Source organism: Emys orbicularis, chromosome 10 (assembly GCF_028017835.1).
Source record: "Emys orbicularis isolate rEmyOrb1 chromosome 10, rEmyOrb1.hap1, whole genome shotgun sequence".
NCBI lineage: Eukaryota > Metazoa > Chordata > Testudines > Emydidae > Emys > Emys orbicularis.
In genome coordinates, this window is record NC_088692.1 from 67,893,891 (window position 1) to 67,912,610 (window position 18,720).

General features: G+C 42.1%; 1 protein-coding gene across 1 annotated transcript; it reads right to left on the bottom strand.

Annotated features, from left to right (window-relative positions):
- Positions 1-4,467: 4,467 nt before the first annotated feature.
- On the bottom strand, positions 4,468-18,106 carry MAPK6 (mitogen-activated protein kinase 6). Its single transcript, XM_065411661.1, has 5 exons — positions 17,552-18,106; positions 15,967-16,111; positions 9,260-9,424; positions 7,668-7,869; positions 4,468-6,831 (listed from the first exon to the last, which is right to left on the bottom strand). Exons 1-5 carry the CDS (start codon positions 18,104-18,106, stop codon positions 5,733-5,735), a joined length of 2,166 nt encoding a protein of 721 aa, XP_065267733.1. The 3' UTR covers positions 4,468-5,732.
- Positions 18,107-18,720: the final 614 nt, after the last annotated feature.

Sequence of the window (18,720 nt, forward strand, 5' to 3'; positions counted from 1 at the left end):
AATTCAAATAAGTGAAAAAAATCATTTATATGTGGCATAGTTTTATAAGTTATTTTGTTAGATCAGGAATACTAAGAAACTGTTAGAAGTCACACTATAGAAAGAATGCACATAAAGAGAATTATAATCCTAGTCAATGTTTTATGTTGCGCATCACTTATTACTGTTGGCACAGCAGTGAAATAAAGAGCTGGCTTACAACTCGAATGGTTAAATTCTAGATGGTATGGGTGGGGAACATTAACTCGGGGGTCAATGCAACTCCCATTAGTCAATAAAAAGACTCCCACTGACTTCAAGGATGGGGTTCTAAGTGGCCAATTGTACCCACTGGACATCAAGAGCAACACTCCCATTAAGGATTAGGAATGAATTTGCTCCTGATACATACCTATAACATGGGGAAAATACACCTCTACCCCAATATAACGCTGTCCTCGGGAGCCAAAAATATCTTACCGCGTTACAGGTGAAACCGCATTATATCGAACTTGCTTTGATCTGCCGGAGTGCGCAGCCCCGGCCCCCGGCGCGCTGCTTTACTGCGTTATATCCGAATTCGTGTTATATCGGGTTGCGTTATATAGGGGTAGAGGTGTACAATAAAAGCACACCAACGTTCTATGAAAATCATCATGCATAGTGCTTATATGTTCCTCACCAAAGCACTTAGAAATACCAGCTATGGGATCCTCATAACATCAGCATCACAGGGATGTTCTCTCTATTATATTAATAGGGAAACAAACACAGGAAGGTTTGGTGTCTTGCCAAACAGCACAGTAGAATGCTGCATCAGGATCAGCAAGAGACTCCAGGAGGTTTCTGGCTTCCATTTCTGCATCCAGACCATGAAAGCTCACCTCTCTTATACCAAAACCTACACTTTCATAAACGCCATCTTTCAGCGTGGGTGACACACAGAGATTAACTGTAATTTTGGCTGGCACTGGAATAACATTTTACTTATAATAGGAATGTTAGTGTTTGAATTCACTATAAAAGGTCTGCCTTGACTGCAGCCAGACAAATGACAGAGAACATTTGTATATCGTAGCAACCTTAGGCAATCATTAACAAAACTATTTCTAGAAGATTGTGGTACCTAATTATCAATGCATTTTGAGAGCGCTATCATAGCAGGACTTTCACCGCATACTGATTCTTGCATGTAAATTACACTGTCATTAGCTCTGATTCTTGGGGGAAAAAATTGAGGTCACTGAACTTTTAGTTAATTAATGTTTTGAGCAGCTGTTAAATACCACTCAGAATAAATAGACAACCATTTCAAATGTAGTGCCACTTGTTTGAAAGAGTAAGCCTTGCAGGTATGAATGGTTTTGCTGATTACCTGGTTTGTTACTACAGATGGGGAAATATTATTCCACAGATTGTTAGACCTAAACCTTATGTAAACAGATGTAGAACAAGCAGCCAGAAACTGCAGGACTAAATAAGCACAGAAGTAATTCAAGGACTAAAATGCAAAGGGAGTTGGGACTCCTGTGACCATCCCACGATAGAGATTAACATTGAACATACTGGGAGTTGTGTGGTGGTTCTTCCCTTTCTTTATCCTTAACTGATGGATTTAAAACAATCTCTCTGCAGAGGAAGAGCAACTCAGAGACACAGCTTGGAGGAAAATAGATTCAGGACAGCAAATGTCATTAAGGCGTTTCTCTCTCCCTCCCTTTTCCCCCACTTCTTTCTTCCAGGAATGATCAATTCAGCAGTTCTATCACTTAACTCTTCAGGGAGTCCCAACTAATTCTTCATTTGTTTTGTGGCCCCAGTTGCGCAACAAAGAACCTGCTCTTTTGCTCTCTCTCCATCACTCTCCACTTTGCCCTCAGGGCCATTTCTTGTGTCTGTAAGAAGTCCACCTAATATGTAAACTGGAAAAAACAAAAACAAAAAACAACCCTCTCTCTTGCTGACTACAATGAAGTTCAGAAGTGGCAGAGAAAAGTACTCATTTATGACACTGAATGTTCCTAACACATTGGGAAGAAAATTCTCTCTATGAGCCAGGAAACCAGTTAACTAGAAACTGTATGTAGAAGCAATGTACAGTTTTTAGGCAATGAACTAAACCCCGGGGAAAAGGGAGAATCTGCCAGGGTAATTAGGTGCCAGGCAAGGTTCAAGTTGCCTTCCACAGTAGAGAAGGCTAAGATTTTTTTTTTTTTTTTTTTTAAAACAGGACTATGGAACAGGAAAGAAAAGGAGAGGAGTATGTATGTGAGGACACGTCATACAGTTGTGAACAATTAACTAAGTTACCATTATGTCATGGGTCAACATTGTTAAGTGTAAACCAGGACAAATAGTGCTCATCTCAGTGCCAGCTAACTGTGATTAAAATCTCTGGTGCACAACAGAATGCTCAACACACTTTGTCCTGGTCGATGTTATTAAGCTGTGGTCAGCATTATCTCATCTAGTTAGTTCACTTATCATTAATCATATTCAAATTTAACAGAGAAACCCAGAAAACCAGTCAGAAGTTGGAAAAACAAACTTAAAAAATGATTAGCATTTCTCTTCATTGATCTGCTTTCTCTTAAACAAAACAATAGAATTTGAGTTGGCAAGCACCTTGGCATTTACCAGAGGAGCTTTCATCTGGCTTATTCTTAACCCTACTCTATACTGTCATTTTTATATTTTTTGCTTTGGTGATGAGCCTTAGTGACATCCAGGGCAAAAGCAATCTTTCATCCAGAATGAACCAGTCTCAAACCTATGTAAGTACCCTCTGTTCTCCCAAAGTAGGATTTTTGCAGGCTGGCAAGGAAGGACCAAAGACCTGACCAGCCTGTTGTCAATTATTAGCAATAGACTTAACTTTGCCTCTTACTTCTGATGCATTTCCACCTCCTTTAATTATCTGCTCTAAGAGGATTTGTTCTGCTAAGCCACTGCCTTGGCCTCTCAGCAAGAGCATAGACCAGCTGGACGCTCCAGGTGATCACAGACCCAGGCCTCTCTCAGAATACTACTTCCCACCAAAATAAACGAGTAATGTCCATAAAGCACTCTTTTCTACACAGAACTCCTGGAGGTCTACAGCCGTGAAATATCATACTCGATTTAGACTTGGCATCAGATTCTTCACAAAGTGTCCTATTTATGGGTGTAAAATGCTCACATTCTGAGGTGGTAGTATTTTTGCACTCATGTTACATACGATGTGAGGCAGTGGAGAATCAGCCCACACTGACAGTAGTGGGCTTCTGGGCTGAATTTGGTTTGCAATTTCTAATAATTTCATACCCACTCTTCTCATCCAGTTTCAGAATGGACTACTTACCATAGTTCATTTCAAAACAGTCTCCTCCTCCCACTCTCCATCCTAGGCAAAAAGAGGTCATAGAGGGGTCCAGCACACCAAGATGACAGTTTGAACTCAGGACACAATGTGTCTTTGCTAAAACACTTTACACTAGCTAGCCCCAAATGGCCATTTGTGTGCCATGTTCAGCTTGTTGCTCCATCGTTTGAGGAGCTCTGCAGATGGGACTGGATAACCCCCTACGGAAGGGTGGAGAGATTTGGGAGAAGGGCTAAGGCTACAGCATCAACACCATGTTAGTTCTCTCCACATACACATTATGAAGTGCTGCCTATTTGATATGCAGTTACAAAAGGGCTAGATGCCTAGATCCTAACAATTTGTAAAACAATGCTCATTTGTGCCATGTTGAGGGTACATCATGCCAGACCTGCAGGTAGGACTAGCTTTCAGGCCGCATACTCTAGTCAATCTAGCCAATTTTGCTGTCCCATGCATTTGGGGCAGACATGGCTTAATTTCTTCCCTATGCCTATGCGCTTCAGGGAGCATAGGCTATGGTGATAGGGCAGGACATGAGGAGCCCCTTCCTTCCCCACCATGTGACCTGTTTATGCATGTGGAATAGGAGGGCATAATCTGACCCTGTATAAGCAGGGCTCCAAGCAGTGGCCAAAAGAGAAAGGGTACCTTGAAAATTTGCTGGTACTCTTGGAAAATTATGCTCATAGCCATGCTGTTTTGTTGCTGTGTGCGGTCAATGAAAGCAGTAATGCTTATTTATAAATTAAAGATTTTCACCTACAATAACTGAATTTTCATTGATCAGATGTATAGAAGCTACTCCTCATCTGCCTCCAAAGAGTATAGTCTCAATACAGCACATTTGTGACCTTCATAAATGTAATATTACAGGATACTGCTACAGTAGGAGATCCAGTAATACATCACCTAGGGTTTGTTTCCACTACAAAGGGAGTTTTGTTTTCTATCTGGCAACACTCAAGTTATCATAGGCTGAGGGTGCAACAGAAACCATTTAAAACTGGGGGCAGGCACACAGGCCACAATATAAATGGTGACATCTACCTAAGTTACAACGCAGCAGGTAATTCTCATTGTACAAATAGCGAAACGAGAGTCATTTTTTGCTGGCCATGTTTTATTTGTCTTTCTTTAAACAGGGGAGCCAATAATACATACAGTATCCCAAAAAACCCAAAAAAACAACAAACAAATAAAAAACAGAAGGTAAAACAAATTTCCAGAAGACCAAGATGCTACATGCTACATTTAACCTAATTTTATTCATGCTTGTTTTGGGGCTGGGAATTATTCGGTAAAAACATACAGTAAAAGCAAAATGTTTCACCATATAGAACTTTTAACCTACAATAATAATGTACCTTAATTATTTCCATGCACACAACTAACATTACAAAATTTAAAAAAAAAAAAAGAACACAATTAAGATTTCTAGGAGCATTTTATAATAAAGCAATTCCTAAATTTTTGTAGAGAGATCAAGCACCCCCAAATTACAAATTCCTATACACAGTGAGTGCTTTACTTGAAATGAAAACTTAAAAAAAAATAGATGTATTGGACAGCCTCAGAATAAGCCAATGTTATTATATATTCAGATATGTAGGCAATAAACCATAGTGCTAAACAAAAACCTTATCTGCCAAGTAACTTCAAAAATTAAGTTGACTTTCTGTAATTACAGAAAACATTTATTTGTTAAAATAAATAAAAGTGCCACATATTAACACTTCACTATAAAGAATGCATACCAGAACATTTATAAATATTGAATGATTTTTCAGGAAAAATAGCTACTATGATAATGCTGGCTAAAGAGAAGTGCATAATGAGAAGCACTATGGGTGATTAATGTTTTGCCACATACTGCTGTTACCTTGAGGTAGATAACACATGCGTACCAAATTCTGCATTCATTTTCAGTTGCTGCTGGTATCATGTGTCTAAGAAATGTTTACAGTATGAAAAACTAATACACGAATGAAAAAATGTTTCAGGGAAAAATAGATATTTTCATGCAATTATGTACAGTCTCACTGTGTAAATTTCAAGGCAAGATTCTTTTTTCTGCAAAACATGGACAACTGTTTTACTGACAGAATGTTTTTACTTGGTTTAGTGCATTTTTTTCTGTTTCCTCCTACATTTTGCATTATTCTGCTCTATTCTTTTATTTTGTGTGCAAACGACATGCCAGTTTAAAAACAAAAAACTAACTCATGTATAGAAATTAATTCTGGATTGTAAAAATGATGGTAAACAGAAAGCTAATGAAATCCATACCAAAATTACACCATCTGATTCAAGTAAAAAAATTACTTACACTAGTAATAAAAAAGACAAAAACATCTCATGAAGAATACCAAAAAAATGTCTGCTGAGTGTTTTAATTTAGATGTTTCAGAATGCTGCTGTATGTTTTATGGGGAATTTGGGGAGATGATTTCATAGCAGAAGGTGTTAATGTGGCCTGAATTGATTTAAGTGGTGAACCAACAGGACTGTGAAACTGAGGGATACCTATAGCCTCTAACTGCTTGTTAAAGAGAAACTCCCCACTGTTACTAAGAAAGCTCTCTTCTCTTTCCTTCTCCCCAAGCTTCCCATCTTCTACTGGCTCAGTTTCTAGCATTTCTGTATCTTCTTTCTTACTAAAGAACTTGTCCAAATAACTGGTGTAAGTGTTTTCTTTTTCAATTTGTTCATCTTTCCTGACTTCACAACAAAACTGATCTATGAGGAAGCACTCCTCCCCATCACTTACAAACTGGCTATCCCAAGAAGTTTGGTACAGCGCTTCCAACTGTGCCAAGTTGGCCATTCCTTTTTCCTGTTTCTCTCTGCTTACTGACTTTGATATTAAGGCTTTCAATTCCAGTTGGGACACTGAGCTATTCAAGTCATTTAATTTATCAACATCAGTAGACTCATGTTGTAAACTAAGTTGAATGGTTCCTGCTATAAATGAATCAAAGTCAAACCCTTGATTCTTCTCCCTTTCTTTTTCAACAAGCTGCTGTGATGCTTCCTCAAGAGCTATCTGAGCTTTCACCAATCCATTCCTTTCACATTTTGACTTGCCTTTCTTATCAGACTTTTCTTTGCTCTGCTCCTTCCAGTTAGAAAGATCTATAATAAGCTTGGGCTCATAGTAATGGTTAACTTCACTATCTCGCCAAACTAAGTTATCTAGGTATGAAGATGACCTCATTTTGTAATTACAAGTGTGGCTACATTCCAGATCACAGTACTTGTTTTCATGGTGGTCGGGATATTGCCAGCAAGGCTCAGTAGAGAAGTGTGTGTCAAAAGCAGGATCCTCCAGATACTTTTCACGATCTCCATCCAAATATTTGCGAGGATCTACTTGCACTTCTTCCTCATCAGTGACATCAGAAAGAGCCCTTGGATCACGCTGAACTTCATCAGCTTCAAAGTTATTATGAATAGGCCAGTCATGATCTGAAAACTGACTTTCATGGTATCTGTAATAATTAATTTCCTAGAGTTAGTGAATGAAAATAAACCTTCTTGATTACAAAATTATCCCAGACAAAAAAAAAAAAAAAAAAAAAAAAAAAAAAAACGCTAGACCATTTACAATTCAACATATGCAAGTAATTTCTTAACTGATCTGGGCTGTATCTGTATTTTAGATTTTTAAATGCATCCTGAATATGGTAATTTATACATGCATGTCTTTAATAATTTTAAATCCCAGAATATAAATCACTAAAATATGAGATTTAACCCAAATTAAGAATCCCCCCCCACAAATATTCTCCTATCAGAAATGCTATTTTAAGTAAAGATATTTTTAAATATGACTATTGCAATTCTATGCTTTTACTAGTGTATTTACTGAATGTAGAATATGGAAAATTTGCATTCCTGACCAATTTGTCTTACTGAAGAAAGTTAAAAAAAAATTAATCTTAAAAGTCTAGCAGACTGAAAAATAGTCATACATCACCATATCCAAGTCAGTCTTTGTTGTGCTTTATATTGCAGCGGACAATTATAAAGCGCATAAAGACTAGTTACAGAGACAAGCTGTGGGAAAATTCATATCCTCATGTTAATTTAGAAAAATCAATTAAAATACAATTGGGGTTTCTGGGGAGGTGGAGGGGGAAGGAGGAGGAAAGACTTCTCACCATGGGAATACTTATTCCTGCTTTCTGCAGAGTTCTACTGCTCTTACAGTGATGTACTCATAGCATCTCAGATATAGCCTCTTACTTTAGATTTAAGGGAGATGTCATGATTCAGCGGCACAAGACAATTCATTAATATCTAAACAAATTTGGAATAAATTTACCTTTCCCAATTATAAATATGGCTGTGACTTTCATCCATGAGCAGAATATCATCAACCTCATCTTCAATGTGAAAAGGATGACTTGAAATGGGCTCATCCGTTGGAAAGGAGTAAATGCTCATATAAGAATGGGACAAAGCTTCTTCTGCTGTCAATCGATCCATGGGACTAAATGTCAAAATTTGCTCCAGGAAGTCCAGTGCTGGAGAGTAAAACCACATCAGTGATCAGTAATTAGAAGCTGAAAATCTTTATTCCTGAAACAATTACACCTGGGGATTATAAACACACTGCTTTATTTTACACGTGTATGTCTATGTCAAAGACTGTTGAAAACATTGAGACTTAAAGGCTACAGAATGATTTTAAGACAAAGCAACCAGGTGATAAAATCAATGTGGACAAAAATCTATACAGTAATCTAAGTTCCCTCTAAGCTGCGTGGCCATGCAGCAAGCTATCAAGGGTTGCGCAGGCAGGGAGAGGCACCTCTCCCCTGGCCCCAGCCCCAGCCCCTAGAGCTACCACAGCCGGGCAGAGGTGCCTCTCCCTGGCCCCGGGCTGCTGCGGCAAGAGAGGGCTGGGGGGAGTCCTCTCTCCTCACCGCAGCCCTGGGGCAGCCTGCACCCCAACCCCCTCATCCCCAGCCCCACCATAGAGCTCACATCCCCAGCACCCCAACCCTCTGCCCCAGCCCAGGGCCCCCTCATGCACCCCAAACCCCTCATCCCCACCAGAGCCCACACCCCCAGCCAGAGCCCTCATCCCCCCTGCACCCCAACCCTCTGCTCCAGCCCTGAGACCCCTCCCCCACACTCCAAACCCCTCGCCCCCACCCCCACCACACATCACCTCCATATTGGTGCACATAAAATTCATTCCGCACATGGGATGTAAAAAATTAGAGGGAACATTGACTGTAACTATAAATCTGGAAAGGCAGAATACAGCAATAAGTGGTGATTTTTAAAAGAGAATTTCTTATTAGTTTTAAGTTAATCGAGTTAGCATGGTCTAAATCAAGCTAGCAAGTGCCACTGACTTCTACCCAGGAATGGTAAAAAAAAAAAAGATTCAAAATGTTTTGTTCAAGCAGGAATACTTGAACCAAAACTTTTCTATTTTGAAAAAATAGTGCCTAAAATGTTTTCAGAACAATTACTGTATACTCCTGAAGCAATTACATCATTCACATGCTCACATTCACATCCTTAGAGGATTAACGTCTCAACAACCCCCTCCACCCCTCAGCATTATTTGAATGGTCACAAAGATATCCCCTCTTTCTATGGCTCCCTGCAAAGCCATGCAACACTCCTCTAGCACTGACGAAGTAGCTATAATAAAGTGATCCAAGATGCTCCATTTCTCACAAGGGCTGGAAACAACTGCCTCCACAAAATTCCTATTCTGGAGAATGACCAGGAGTCAAACGTGACGTCATATATAGCATCGACCCTGCCATCCATGAAAACATGCTTAATACATAACCAAGTTGGTGCCAAAAATGTTCACTGTAAAGTTGTCAGCTATGATTTTTATGGTTTTTAATTTACAGGGACTAAAATTAGATTTTTTTCAGAACCACTTACCTTCAGGACTGATGCCTGGAAGCAGCTGTGTTAAAGGTTTGTGCGGCTCAGTCATATCATTTTTAATGTAAACTGGGATTACACTGAGAAGCTCCTGACGGTCCTCCTCATGCACAACAGGAATTGACTCTAAAATCAGCTGCATCTGTTCAAGTTCATGTGCACCTAAAAGTTAAGCAGACAAGACAAGAAGTCAGTTATGTTCCAAACAACTTTCTTTAATTTCTGACAAACAAATGAGCTCAAAAGTAGTTTAGTACACCTAGAAGGAATTAGTGTAGTATGGCTAGATATTAGCCTATTATGTCTTACAGAGTCTTAAATTTCTGTACATCAAACTCCAAGAATATGTCTCACCACTTGTTTTTTGCCAATATCTTGCCCCCTCCAGCTGTTCCATTTTGCTTACTCAATAGTTCATTCGATATCTGGAGCACTTTATGTTCCGTGCTCCTCTACCATCAGAACAGCGATGATTCATCTCAGCTTTTAATTACTTTAACGTAATTCACGGACCCACCAATTGATCCATTTGAAGTACAATTCGGAACTGAAATCTTGCAGTAATGTCAGGAATGCTATTACAATACATCAATAGCAGTTGATTAAAAAAGTGTTCCACATAAAATTCGTACAAATATTGTTTTTTATTTTTGAAGTGCAGTATTAACATTTAAAATAGTTAATGAAGTGTACTTATGCATATTTAAAAGGCAGCCATGCAACACTGCCTTTAAGAAGACTATTAAAAAACCAAGCCTATAAATATGGGACAGCAGGCACAAACACAAAACGCTTACTAAATTAGAAGGGAGCTTTTCCACTGACCAGCTGGCCATGACTGTGAGGACGATGACGATAAACCCCTAGCAGGAGCCATTCAGTAGTAGGGTGGCGCCCCTGTGGCCAGGCCCAGGGACTCATCCTCCTCGCAGTCCTGGCCAGGATCTCTGCTCTGCCCTGCCAGGACTGCACCTTCCCTCCCGCACCTTCACAGTTTGGGTCAGGTGTCAGCAACACCCTGGCTATGCAGGGAGCCTTTTGCAGCCCTGCTGTCATGGAAGTGAGCAAGTGGGTCCTGGCAGTACAGATCAGACACTCCCAGCCAGGACTGCAAGACCCATGCCACTGGGGAGGCTGCCCCACTGTGAATGGCTCCTACGCAGGACAGCCCCCACACACTCCCAGCTGATGAGGGAGCGAGCAGATGCGCAGAGGATACCTTGCACTGATGCAGTGCCGCTGACACCTGATCCCTTTAGGCACAAGGTGCAAGAGGGAGACAGAGCACTGACTGCTGGCCAGGACTGCAAGGAGGAGGAGAACCCCAATAGGAACCATTCATCAGCAGGGTGGCCTCCCCTGCTGCAAGGGACTCATCCTAATAGTCCTGGCCGGGGACCTCTGCTCTCCCATGAAAGGACCGCAGCTTTCCCTGCACCTTGCCCCTTCAGGAGTTAGGTGTCACTGGCTCTGCAGCTTTGCTGTGATGGCCCCACTCCCTCACTTGTCAACCAGGGAGCTGTCCCCAGCCAGGAACTGTTCAGCAGTGGGGTGGCCTGCCCTGTGGTTGCAGGCTTGTCCTCCTCCTTGCAATCTTAGCTAGGGGTCTTGCTGCACTGAGCTGGGATGACTACAGCAGCCACCCTGCATGTTGTGCCATGGAGTGGAAGGTCCCTTGGCCATGCAGGGATCTAGTCCCACTGTCAGTGCTGGTAGGGAGCCCATTGCAGCCCTACTGTCAGAACTGGTCGTAACTGCTGCAGTCCTGCTGCAGCCTCACCGAGCTGTGGTTACCACAGCAACATCTTCACAAAATGACTCCTGGGCATGGTAAGTTCCCATGGTAACAAGGCAGCTTCCTGAAGCACAGTTACCTAAACCACAATTTGAGCCCCACCCATATTTACGTTTTCTGGCATTACATTTCACTATGGAGATTGGGGGGAAGGGGGAGATAGAAGTGACAGATTTATTTAAATCAAATCACAAGCACTTCTTGTGGAGTTATGTTAGCTTATTTAAATGTATACATGCTTAACTGTCCTTAACATATTTGTATATATACAAAAAACGTAGCTTTTGGGAATTAGTTTCTGAATTCTTTAGTTAGGCTGTACCTCACTTGCCTGGGCTGACGAGCAGCAGCTGCTTTGGTTTCTCTCTCAGTCTATTTAAGAATCTGCTTAAGAAAATGAAAGATCTTCCCTTTTCCCCATTCAAGATGAACTATTTATTGTTTAAATATTTGCTTGGAAATGTGAATGTATAACTGCTATTAAAAATATATTACTTCTGTATTTTACACTACTCTTAAAAAGCCTTCTAAAAATTCCTTTATAGTCATAATCAACTTTCTTCCCGAGCCCCAAGTATTCTGGGATGTCTACCATTTCCTCTTTCATTGAAGTTGCTTTCTAGTAAGCAGGATTCTGAGGGATAACTTGGAAGCACAGACAGGCAATGAACATTAAAAACCTCAGAAGACAGTGTTCCAATCAGAAAAATCAATTAATGTCTTGATATTAACATGTTAAATACAACTGTTAGATACTCCTCTAGATTTTCCCCTCCTCCCACTTATCTAAAGACATTAAAAGTTAGCTTCCTGAAAAAGAGAGAAGTAAAGATGATACTAAATTAGCTTCCTGAGCTAGGACTTAGCGGGAGGCTTTTCTAGTTGCTTCTTTATCTGATATCACATGTAAACAGACATGCTGAACTTGGGATTTTCCCTATAAAGGCTGAATCAAAACTTAAGTCTGGATGATGAATAATGTATGTTTCCAGATATACAGGCTTACAACTCCACCTTCTTATGATTTACTCTTAACTTTTTTAAACTGACACCACACATGAAGAAAACATGTACAAGTATCCTACTTGGTGGATAAACAAGAGAGACTCAAATATGCATTTGTATAGCCTGCGGCCACAGGATGCATTAGATACAAGAATCCCACACCTGCTGACAAAACTGCACAGAGCTAGAAAGAAAAGTCTTTACCAAGAAATTACGGTCAGATTTTCAAGCAAGCTCAGCTACTTCCCCTTCAGACACCTAAATGAAGTGGCCAAATTGTTAAAATTGCTCAGCTGCCAACAATTTTCCATTGAGAACAATTCGCTCTCTCAAAAATGTGGTCCCAATGGTGGGCACTAAGCACTTTTGGAAGTTTGGCTTGTAGTGGTTTTAATTTGGACATTACTGTATTAGAGAGAGAAAAAAACTGCATAAGCCTTTTGCTTGTGCTGTGAGGGTAACTGCAATTTCACAAGATGAACTTTACAATATTGTACAACACACACTCCTCTTTCCAGCTACAGTGACATTTTCCATTAAAAGTCATTGGCTTTTCTAGGAAACCACCTCTTAGCAGACTACAAACAGACAACAGCATTAAGCTCTCATTAATGCACCCAACTCTGTGCATCCCCAACGTAAGTGCATCCTATATTTTTTGTTATACCTACTAAATATGAAAGAGCAGGGGTCGGCAACCTACGGCACCGTGCCAAAGGTGGCACGTGAGCCGATTTTTAATGGCACGCCGAGGTCCGGGCCACCGGCCCCGCTCAGCCCGCTGCCGGCCTGGGTGAAGGGAACCCCGGGCCGGCAGCGGGCTGAGCGGGGCCAGCGGCTGGAACCCCAGCTGGCAGGAGCTGGCCGCCGGAACTCCAGACCGGCAGCAGGCTGAGCCGCTCAGTCCACCGCCGCTCTGGGGTCCCGGCCGCCGGCCCTGCTCAGCCAGCCGCTGCTCTGGGGTTCCAGCAGCCGGCCCCTAGAAGTGAAAGTAAGGTGGAGGGTGCATGCTCGGAGTCGGCCGATGCTGGAACGCTGCGCTGCAGCTGGAGGCACGGCGCGTGTCACGCTCCCAGCTGAGGTCCTGCTGGCTGCCAGAACTCTCCTGCAGGCGGCCCCGTGCACCGGACTAAGCAGCATGCAGTCAGGCAAGTGAAAGGGGCTGGCGGGAGGCGCGGTGGAGGTGTCCGCGTCCCAGCCTGTCCTGCTGTCCCTCTCTCACCACTGTGGCTGGATACCAGGGCACTACAGGCACGTGTCATCCCTGGGGCGTGCACAGCTGTGGCCCTTCGGGGGGGAAGGGGAAGGGAGCGGCAGGCCAGGGGGTCTTCTGCCGCCGCCCCCCATTTGCCTGCAGATGCAGTGCCCCCACACAGCTGGCCCACAGCTCCCTTGGCAGGAACAGCGTGGGGCAGGGACCCATCCACCATCCAGGTAACCCAGCTGCAACCGGGACTGTCCCAGGCCAGCCCCAAGCCCCCGGCCCACAGGACTTCCCCCCTACATACACACCCCAACCCCCTGCCCTGAGCCCCTCATGCCACCCAACCCTGACTCCTGCACCCCCCATGCTCCCAGCCCTGACTCCTGCATCATCCACATCCCCACCCCTCGCCCTGAGCCCCCCACACCCCAACCCCCTGCCCTGAGTGCTCCGCCCCACCCCCACACTCCCTTTTCCCTGTAAAATACATTGTTGAAGCTACCATGCATTCGGCACTCAAAATTAAGCTGTACTGTAGCATTTTAAGAGATACATAGCAGCCAAGCTTTAATCTAAATACTTTTTTTAGCCCACTCTTTTCATGTAATAAAATAAATGTCTGGACTAATACTCAATCTTGATATTTAAATCAAATCAGTCCAAGATAAAGAACAAGTCTCAGTCTATGGGCATAGCAGAGTGTGTAATGGTGAATCTGCCTGTAATGGGATGGCATGGTTTCCAACCATGTCTAGAGGGCAAAACAAATGTGAACAGCTGAAAAACTCTCTCTATGGAGGGTAGAGTAGTTTGAGCTTGCCAGTCCATAGACAGTGGAGGAGGAAAGCATGATACAAAAGACAAAATGCAAGACAGTGTCATCTAGCCAAGTGGGGAAGGGGTAGGGTGTTCTGAAGCAAAGTAGAGTCGTCTGGCCCATATGCAATGAGGTTTGGTTCACTGGTCAGTAAGCAGAATGTGGAGTGAGGCAAGAAGTGGTTTGTAGCCCATAAGGAAGATGTAAATAAGTTAGGGTGCACAGATAAAGTAAAGTGGAGGCGGTCTATAATCCATAGGTGATAAGTGTTCTGAGGCCAGCTTAAGGCTGAAATTGAAACTACAAATATACACGGTTTGTCCTTTGATTTTTCAAGAAAAATTGAACAGACAATGGAACGAAGATGTAAAATTAAGCTACCATTATGAAAGACATCAAGACAAAAGAATGGAAGCATACGAGTACATGGTTTATGCTTTTATTTATGTAATAGTTTTGACATAAAAAGGGCCAGAGCATAATCCTAGGATCAATGTATATTAAAAATGTAATCTAAATTCTAGTGATGCAACATTGTAATCTAAAAATATTTTAGCATTTTTAATATACAGAGATTCTATGTTTGTGCTATATTAGAACTGCATCGATGAACGCATAGCACCAAATTTCAGGACTTTTTGTTACTGACTCAGACAGCTCTGATGGAAAAAATGCTACATTTCTTTCACTCATTCTCAATAAGCTAGAGGCACATTATATTTCCATTTTTTGAGTATTAAATATTTTGCTTCCAAGAGACACTTCAGTACCCATTTCTCAGTGCTCACTGGAAGATTTAATACATCTGTTAATTCCAGGACAAACTTCTGGAGAGAGGCAGATCTCTATGTAACTTCAAGTTCCTAGCGATTTTCAAAGATATGACATCCAATTAATGGCATTTTAAAGCACAAAATGCTCTCAACTTAACTTTTATATTGATGCCTGAAGTTAATAATAATGCTGTAAGGAAATTCCTATTATTATTATTTTTTTAAGTGTATGGAAAACTTGTCACACTCCTAACTCAAACAGCTGAATGGATTTTGCTTGTACTTTTGTGAGACCTGTATTTCATTAATTGTACATGTGTTAGTTAGACTGACAGAAGTTAACTCCTGAGTTAGTGTAGTTCTCAGGGAGAGAAGTAGTTTGCATCCCATGTGATCAGAAACATTAATGGAGGTTACAAGTTTTGCTGGCAAAACCACAAACTCATAAGGGCTGTGAGCCGCATTAAATTCAAAGGGACATATCCTACCCTAAACAATGTCCTTTCTGCACCAATGGAGCACCAGAAGTGGGTTATAAATAAGGCTACGTTTTAGTCACGGGTATTTTTAGTAAAAGTCACGGACAGGTCACGGACTGTAAACATTCACGGCCCGTGACCTGTCCATGACTTTTACTACATACCCCTGATTAAAACTTGGGGTGGGGGCAGCTTGGGGGGCCAGACCAGGGGGGGCCAAAGGTGCTGGGGGAGGCAGCTGGGGGCACCACAGGTGCTTGGGGGGGAGGGAGAGAGGGTTGGCGAGGCTGGGGCAGGCTCCCTACCCTGCTCTTGAGCACCACATGCTGCCGCTGCTCCGCCCCACCCCGCCCCAAGCCCAGTTCTGCAGCTCCCATTGGCTGGGAACCGTGGCCAATGGGAGCTGTGGGGGCCGTGTCTGCCGGCAGAGGCAGCCCATGGAGCTAGGAAGAGCTGAGGGAGGGGAGTTCCTCTCGCCCTTCCTGGGAGCCCCCCCTAGGTAAGCACCTCCCCGTGCCCCAGCCCTGAGCTTCCCCGCCCCAAACTCCTGCTGCTGCAGGGTGAGCTGGGGCAAGACTGCCCCAGCAGCAGCCGGTATGCCTGGGTGAATGACAATCAGTACGCTACCAACCTGCAAAGAGGGTTTTCCCAGTCAGCATTTCAGCAAAGATGCAACCTGCAGCCCACATGTCAATGGCTTTAGTGTAGTTGTTAGGAGAAAGTAAGAGACGGGGTGATCTGTACCATTTAGTAACCAATCCCTCAGAAAGATGGCCCTAAGAAAGAAAAAAGAATATGCAAATAAGATTTCTTTAAGACAAAAAAAATTATTGTAATCCAAGCCTCCAGAGATAAAGACAATATTATACCATTTGATCACATATATCGTCCTACCGGTTACATTTAGTGTACCATGCATACCAATACTGTATATTTTATAAGCACACTAAACAAGTTTAAATACTGTTTGCAATGAGCTCCAAGTTTGATCTCCAAAGGGCTATTTTATACAACCACCTTTAAAACAGAGTTAAGTCCAATGGTGATTGTATTTAATCAATCACTTGCAACTTGATTTACATGAGGTAATAGCTCCTAAAAGTTCCTTATTTCCAAATGTCAAGTTAATGGAGATAATAAACAAATCCCTTCTGAGACATGAAACAAGAAACAGGAAGATCACACTATACTAATAAATCCCAGTGAGTCGTCACATTTGTACATTGGGGATGCACAGATATTTTAAAATAATCTAAAGTTCCTGTAATTCTACATCTATGAATTGCTCTTAAAACCTAAGTTGTGCATTTGTTCATCTAAATACTGCTTTTATAAATACTCAGAGTTAAATTCCCTTCCTGGTTATGTGCATGCAATCTCCCCCTGGAAGTAAACAAATTGTCTGAGGGCTGAACCTGCCCCCAAAATATTAAATTTATGAGGATTTTAAAAAAAGCAGCGCTCTCATCCACTGCATTTGCCAAAATTTTAAACACTAACTCTGGATTATCTCCCATGGCAAGGTTACAAGTAAATTAGTTAACTAAAGTAGCATGCTCAGAACTTTCAAAAGACCAGATGAGATACAAAGCCATCAGAGGTGAAAAATTTCAATGTTTTTGGGGCTGAAGGCAAGACATTCATGGTACACTAGCAGCCATTAATGCCCGCCTATGGAGATGATGACATTTTAACTTGGGCTATGTCTACACTAGCACTTTCATCAAAATTTTTGTCACTCAGAGGTGTGAAAAAACCTCCCCTCCCCCAACGACAAATGTTTTAACGACAATAGCGCCAGGGTGGACAGCGTTTCATCGGTGGGAGCTGCACTCCCAGCGACAAAGCTACCACCCCTTGTTGGAGGTGGCTCTATTATGTCGCCGGGAGAGAGCTACACAGCGCACCTTACAATGGTGCGGCTGCAGCTACACTGCTGCGCCGTTGAAAAGTACGCAGTGTAGACATAGCCTTACTCTGCCAGCGTTCTTAGCCAAGCAGCAAATGCTGCAACTTTGTAAAATACTGTGAGGGAAAGTTAGTTACCAATCCAGGATAGGCTTAAGAAACTTTCCTCTTGCACCAACCCTGCCCATCAAGCACTTTTATTATAATGATGAATACTACTAAAGTACCTAGACAAAGAGAGACCAATCTAAGATGGACAGGCTATCGGGATATCACTTTTTAAAAAGTGAATCCATCTCTCCACAAACCTTATGGGAATAATGAGGATCCATGATCCGTGCAAGACCAAAGTCGCCAATCTTCAGCACCAAGTCTTCAGTATTAATGAAAAGATTAGCTGGTTTGAGATCTCTGTGCAGAACGTTTGCAGAGTGAATATACTTGAGCCCACGTAGCAGCTGGTACATGAAAAGCCTGGCATGTTCTTCCAGTAAAGGGCCCTGCTCTAACAGGTTAGCCAGATCCGTCTCCATGTACTCTTGAACAATGTAAACACAGTTCAGTTCCGTAAGGGAGCCCACATCATCCGTTAACTGGCTTCCATTGGGACCAAGAATTTCAAATACTTTCACAATGTTATCATGGTCAAGTCTTCTAATAATTTTAATCTCACGTAGAGCATGTTTAACACTCTGAGGATCTGTGAGGACAATTTTCTTGACAGCCACTCTTTTATCACAGTCATTATCGACAGCAGAAAAAACTAAGCCATTTCCACCACAGCCCAGTGGTTTCAAGTCCATATATCGAGAGCCCAGATCAAAACCATGAATGTTCATGAGACTTTCAAACTTTTCTGCCATTTTGAAATTCTTCTTTACGTTTCTTTTTCCTCTTAAACTACCAAGCTTCTGTAAATACGTAGACACTCTTCCACTGGTATCTGAAGGAAAGATCTTACAGAAAGGGAGAAGAAAAACTCGGCTTTGACTGCAATATGTTTTTTTGACACACTCATTGCATTATTAGCCAACCAGGCCTGTTGTGTCCCCTTAAATTTAGAGCTGACAAACGCTATAACTCAAACTGAGCGTAAGATAGAAAGATTGCAGCATTCATAGTTCAAGAAAGGTGCAGAATCTCTGCAGACATTAAAGAAAATACTCACAAGAAACTCAAACGAAATGAAATGACATACTATGCACTCAGCTCTACCATGCAACTGGGTAACATTTAACAAAAATGTGAATAAATATGCACATAATAGACTTCTATTAACATCCTCCTCCTCACAGTGCAGATACATTCAGTGTTGGACTGGTCCTGAGCAGCGTCATTCTATGGTGCTGGTAAGCACTATGTTTTTTCTTCCTCCTTTGTTTACAGTCTAGTTAAACAGGAAACTGGCAGATCTTGATTTACAAAAGATGCCTTCTGCTAATGATCAGGTGGCTCCAGCTCACCACAATCACAATCA